Source organism: Sarcophilus harrisii, chromosome 2 (genome assembly GCF_902635505.1).
Source record: "Sarcophilus harrisii chromosome 2, mSarHar1.11, whole genome shotgun sequence".
Taxonomy (NCBI): Eukaryota; Metazoa; Chordata; class Mammalia; order Dasyuromorphia; family Dasyuridae; genus Sarcophilus; species Sarcophilus harrisii.
The window spans coordinates 320,861,690-320,867,823 of NC_045427.1; the positions used below are offsets into that span (position 1 = coordinate 320,861,690).

A 6,134-nucleotide genomic window follows, 5' to 3' on the forward strand; every position below is an offset into this window, starting at 1 on the left:
GTTTTCAAGCAAAGGCTAGATAACCATTGTCATGTAGTGGAGATTGCTTTTGGGTAGAGGTAGGACTAAATGGCTGCTGAAGTTCCTTCCAAATTTAAAAATTATGTGATTCTATTATTTTAGCCAATTATAGTTCAACTGCCTCAATATATCCAATATATTTTAAATATTGGCAGATTGGAAATTTAAATAATAGGAGGTTTCAAAAGCTTGATGTAAATAAATGTCAATTCTGAGATATAAGAAATGAACATTTATTTTTATGAAAGTATAAATGGCATTTTCTGCCTACATTTATCAGGTGTAGACTCTTTCTATTTGAAATACCTATCTCTGGGGAAGGGGCATTCAGTATCTACTCTGTGATATGCTCAATTATATAGAAATAGTTCTGGAATCAAAGAGATGCAAGAGATGTAGCTGGTAGTACTGCCTATGTAAGTACACCCGTGATAATAAAGGTTCAACAGCTAGTTTCTTGGGAGCAGCTGTGTACAACAGTGATAATTTCAGACAGTCTCACATTCAGTTGTTGCAGTAGAACATGCCCCACAGTCACACCGTATGGCCATGGGATATGTGTAGAAAGGGTCAACGCCTGGGGCACAGCTGGGCAACTTGATGGTCACCTGTTTGGTCTCGTTGTAGGTGCAGACTTGATGGTGAGCTTCAATGTAGGGAGGATCCAGGATAGGTTTCTGCTCATAAGGAGTGAAAAACAAGAAAGTCATCATACATCTGTACCTAGACAAACTCTGAGCTATTATATGGCCTAATATGAAAACAGTGAAGAGGGCATTTTTGGCCTTTTAAGAATCCCAGATTAGTGGCAGCTAGGCGGTACAGTGAATAACGGACCAGCCATGGAGTCAGGAGAACATCCTCAGATACTTAATATCTGTGTGACCCTGCAAGTAACATAATCCTACTTGCCTCTAAAAACAAAAACAAAAAAATTCCACATTCAAGTAAAGCTTTGATCCAAAAAAAAAAAAAAAATCCCAGTTCTACAGATTGCAAGCTTCCAGGGGTCCTCAAACTTTTTAAATAGGGAGCCAGTTCACTGTCCCTCAGACTGTTGGAGGGTCGGACTATAGTAAAAACAAAAACTTTGTTTTGTGGGCCTTTAAATAAAGAAACTTCATAGCCCTGGGTGAGGGGGATAATCGTCCTCAGCTGCCTCATCTGGCCCATGGGCGGTAGTTTGAGGACCCAATCTAAACAATCATTCTTTCACCAAATAAAACTATTCTCCAGTATTAGCCTAATCAGTAAAAATAAATAAATAAATAAAATTACCCACAGTATATTGTAACAGGAAAAGCTGTGTGTTGTAGTAGATAAGAGCTGCCATGAAGCCAGGAAGACATGTATTTACATCCTGCCTCTGACACATAATGCCTATGAAATCCTGAGTAAATCCTGAGCCCTAAGCAGCTCTCTAAGATTATAAGTTATTTTTAAAAAAAGTTTCTATCTGCATTGATAGAGGAGTATTTTTAATTGTGAAATCACAAGTCCAATCCTTATCCCCTATGTAGTTACATACAAGAAAAAGAAAAAAAGAAAAAGGAAAAGCTGAATGAAATATCATCCACATTTGTGATTAGTTTAATATTCAGTTCACTTTCCAATAATGGAATTAGACTTGTCTTTCAAGTATCAAACACACATACATACACCTGAAGCCCACAATTTCACATGTATAATTTGCTTCACAATCTCATGTCCTGGACTACATCATAGACAACGATTATTTGGTGTCAACATGTAAAAAGTAGATCCAGAACCTCCAAGTGTCATTAAAATCTGAGCTGTAACTATAGCTTTGCCCCAGGAGACTGAGAGCAGTGTTTTCTGAGTAATATAGAAACAACAGAGTTTAACATTTACTTAGCAAAAATAATTGCTAAATTTTTTTTAAACTACCAGATAATGTTAAATGTTGGGATGGGCTCTTCTCCAACACTGTCCTGTCCTCAATATGTTTTATATGGCAGCCTCCCCAACAGCCTATCCATGATGGTGTGTTAGGGCCTCTATCCTTTCCCATAGTAAAGAACCTCCATTTCTAAAGTGAGACTGCATGTTATCACTTTCCCCTCATGTGGTTTCTGTTCCTTGTTCCTTATGCAAAAATCGCAAGTTGTGACTCCAAGTAAAATCTTTGTCTTCGAACCTGTTTTTCTGAATTTTATTTGTAGGAATGGATATGTTCTACCTTGCAAATTTTCAAATCACAAAACAAACGGATCTAGATATTTTAATTAATTTTTCCATTAGCAAGTTTTCTGAAACCTTAAGTGAAAAATTGACTACAAAGAATAGTAAATTTATTCTTTAATGGGCATAGGACATGAGTCTCTTCAATGAATGCCTTCCAAGCAATGACTGTGGCTAAATGAAAAATGCTGTCTCTCAAGAGTGAAAGAAAAATGATTTAATTTTCAGAAACATTGACTTTAAATTAAAAATAACCCAGAACACTCACTACGTCTAAAGGGTGCTAGGGTCCAAATAATAAATAAGCCTGAAAATTATAATCTAACAGACTCATCTGGGTATATAAGATCCCAAATTATTGCAGGTTGCTATGATATTTAATGACATTCATGGTATCATTAGCAGGTAAGTTTCTTCTGCCTACATTTGGCAAGTATACCTTATTCCCCTGATAAATATGAAAATGAAATCAATTTGGCAAAGTATTTTAACCTAGTTTTTTTTTTTTTTTAACACTGAGCATCACAGCCCAGTTCCATTAACAGAAATTTAGCTTTTATTCAATATCAGGTTTTTTCCTTAGCTTACTGCATAAAGGGAATATTTTTCTAAATAGCATAAACTTCCCAAAATGTTACTATATTTCTTCCAGATATTCCATTTTATGTTAGGTAGAATATCAGACTCCACCAAAAAAGTGTCTAATAGGAGAATAAGATCCCAATGACACCAATGCTAAGCCTAGTGGAATGGGCAATTTTCTAAATGCTAAGGGATATTAAGACATGTTTCCCTCCCACCAACCCACCCAAGAAACTCTTACCTTTCTATTATCTGGCATTTCAAAGATATTTATTCCTTTATCTTAAGGTTTTGTCTCCCATAAAAAAGCAATTCTTTGGGAAGGGATCACCAGCTTTATCAATGAATTATACATCATGAATTATTTTAAAGAGATTTTTCAGATTTTTTCTGACAGTAGACTTTGAACAGGAGGAAAAATGGAGAAGAGATAAAGAATAAGTAGACAATAGGTGTCTAAGGGGCAGGGTGAAAGGGCACCATAAGAAAATCAAAGGTTTAAAAAAACAAGAAAGCTGAGTATACCCCAAAACAAACTTCATTAGCTTCACAATTTTGTGTTTGTATTTAATAATTTAATAATTCAAAGTCATCACAAATAGTGAAAACAAATGGGAGATCTTGATTATAAAACTTATCTAAAGACTTTGAAGGGGTTATTTTTACCTTGATTTCCTCAGTTGTAGTAGAATAATAACAACTCTTTGCAGTGTTATAAGTGACACTGCCTGATATCAATGAAGAAATTCAAAGCACCATCATACTACAAAACTACTATATGTGATCATCATTATTTCTTCTATGTAATGCTTGGTGGATTTCCAAAAATTATAACACAGAAGAGAGAGCAGTCACTTTATTTCTCATTTCATTTAATCAAAAAGCAAATAACAACTGAGTGAAAGCCAAGAATTTGAGCCAGATTCCTATACTCTTTCCGTACAGCACAATATAATGAGTAGAACACTAGGCCCAGAGTCTGAAAAGACTTGGATTCAAATTCAAGCATTGGCACTTATCTGTAAAAATGGACAAAACATTCAATATTTTGGGATACTTATCTGCAAAATGAGCCTATTTATACATGTCATACCTACCTGTCATACCAACATCTCTGATGTACTCAGAGAGAGAATGGATTTTGTAAGAAAGTTTTAAATTATTATCTGGGTTATTATTATTATTATTACTCTTGCTGCCCAACACACTATTAGAGGACAACTCACCTCCCACGTCTCACAACGACCCCAGCAAGCATCAGTAGTAATCCGTAACCCCTTACAGCCTGGCTTCTTGGCCAAAAAAGTGAACTCCCTCACAGCACAACCAACAAATTTTCGGAGATCCCCTTTGGAAGTGTTAAAGGCCCAAATGCAGTGAATCATGAGGAAAAGGGGCACCAAGCCCAAGAAAATGTGTCCAAGTTTCATGCTGACCCTGCAAAAAAAAAAAAGACAGAAAGAGACAAATGGGTTAATTAAAAAGTGAAACTGCATTCTTGTTCTATTCTTCTGCCCCATGAGATTAATAAGCATAAAATGTCTATTAGCAACAGGAGGAGTTATGCTGTGCATCTTGGAATGAGAGGAAATTTTGCATGCTTAGCATGTGCATTGCTTATCTATCAGACAATTTGGAAATGATCCCAGAATTTGCCCAATGAAATAAGGTGTGATCCTACCTTCATGTTAACATAGACACCAATCATTCCTAGAATTTCTCCAACCAGTTCCCTTAAGAGTGACTCACTTGGATGGTGAATTAGAGAGAGTAAGGCGTCTATTACATCTTTCAAATGGTTATAAAGGAACGGAAAGCTTACTGGTTTGGGGAATTAGAGGGTTTAGGTTCAAATATCCTTTCCACTATCTAATGGCTTCATTTACTAAACTTTTTTGAATCTCAGATCCCTCATCTACAAATTGAAGAAGCTGAACTATGATCTCTATGGACCTTTTCAATTCCAAATCTTATGACCAAAATCCCTAAGCATTATGACTGTTATTAACAAGAAGAAATACAATTTCAAACAAAACATTGCACTTATGTAAAAGTGAAGGCACATCCTTTAAAAAAAAAGTTTCATAGGTTGGATAACTTAATAGAATAGTGATACCATTAAAATATTAATAATTGCATACGGTTTGCATATTGTAAATAACATCTCTTAAACATATTTCTGAAATTCAGCACCTTTCAGTGACCTTTACCTTAATAAAATCCTTCTATTTGGATTTTCTCTGGTCTATTATGGCACTTTGTCACCAATTAATAAAAATCTGTAAGGCAAACCAGGCATATTTAAAATAGAATACAAAAAATTTGCAAATTTCTGCCATCATAGTTTTTTATCTATTTCCTATGTCCTCTCTAAGAACATGAGTCAAACCTTTGGATCTTGGCTGATAAACAAAATAGAATAGAGGTGGGTGTGCTTTTATAAATATTTTGTAAATTCTTAGTTAAAGAATTCAGACCCAAATTTCCCACCAATATAGTACAACACTCTAGGACAACCTTCTAAGCTTCATCTTAAAGGCACTCATCTCACCTCACCTTGTCAGCTTCCACTCTTCTTCAGAGATGAAAATTGCACTCAAGATTTCAGAATGGCAAAGTGAATGGCAGGACACTTGTGAAGTACTTTCACATTTGCTCCTGTGAGCCTCTCTACCTGCTGCTATTGGTCTGACTGCTTAATTGCTCAAATATATAGAAAAAAGTCTTGTCAATCAAAACAGAAAAAAGACAAATCCCTACATGAACCCTGGAGGACATCAAAGCGACCGATCATAAAGGAAGCTTCTCTTTTCTAATACTGATTACAATTTAAAGGGTGTTGTCTTGTTTCTTAACATCACTTACTAAAACAGAAAATTACCTTGGTAAGTGACATAATCCTGGAAAACAGGCAGAAGTGTATCTTACCCTGCTCTCCAGGGAACAAATGCACTGAGGCAAGGTGGATTAGAGTTTCCTTCATGGTAACCACACGTTTCCATTAGAACAGAAGTCAGTCCCTCATCTTTAGCAGCAAACATTTTCCCCTGGTCTCCAAAACATATTTCAATGCAACAAAAAGATAACAAAAGCCACTCACTGGAAAGAACACTAGATCATGAACTGAAGTAATAGAAAAGACATTGAAAAAAAAGAATATTTGGGGAGTCTTAAAACTAATAAGTTCTAGATAATGTTAACTTAGTGATTGTCATGGGAAGGAAAAAATTGCTTTCATTGATATTTAGAGTCTTAAAGATCAAATGAGGAAAGCTATAGTCTTTATATTTAGCACCGTGGGATACAAATTTAAATTCTAAATTCCATTG

At 35.3% G+C, this 6,134-nt stretch overlaps 1 protein-coding gene across 1 annotated transcript; it reads right to left on the reverse strand.

Moving 5' to 3' along the window:
• Positions 1-509: 509 nt before the first annotated feature.
• Positions 510-5,858, reverse strand: GPHB5 (glycoprotein hormone subunit beta 5). The gene is made up of 2 exons (XM_012548636.2): positions 4,032-5,858; positions 510-698 (listed from the first exon to the last, which is right to left on the reverse strand). Exons 1-2 carry the CDS (start codon positions 4,377-4,379, stop codon positions 510-512), a joined length of 537 nt encoding a protein of 178 aa, XP_012404090.2. The 5' UTR covers positions 4,380-5,858.
• Between the last annotated feature and the right edge of the window lie 276 nt (positions 5,859-6,134).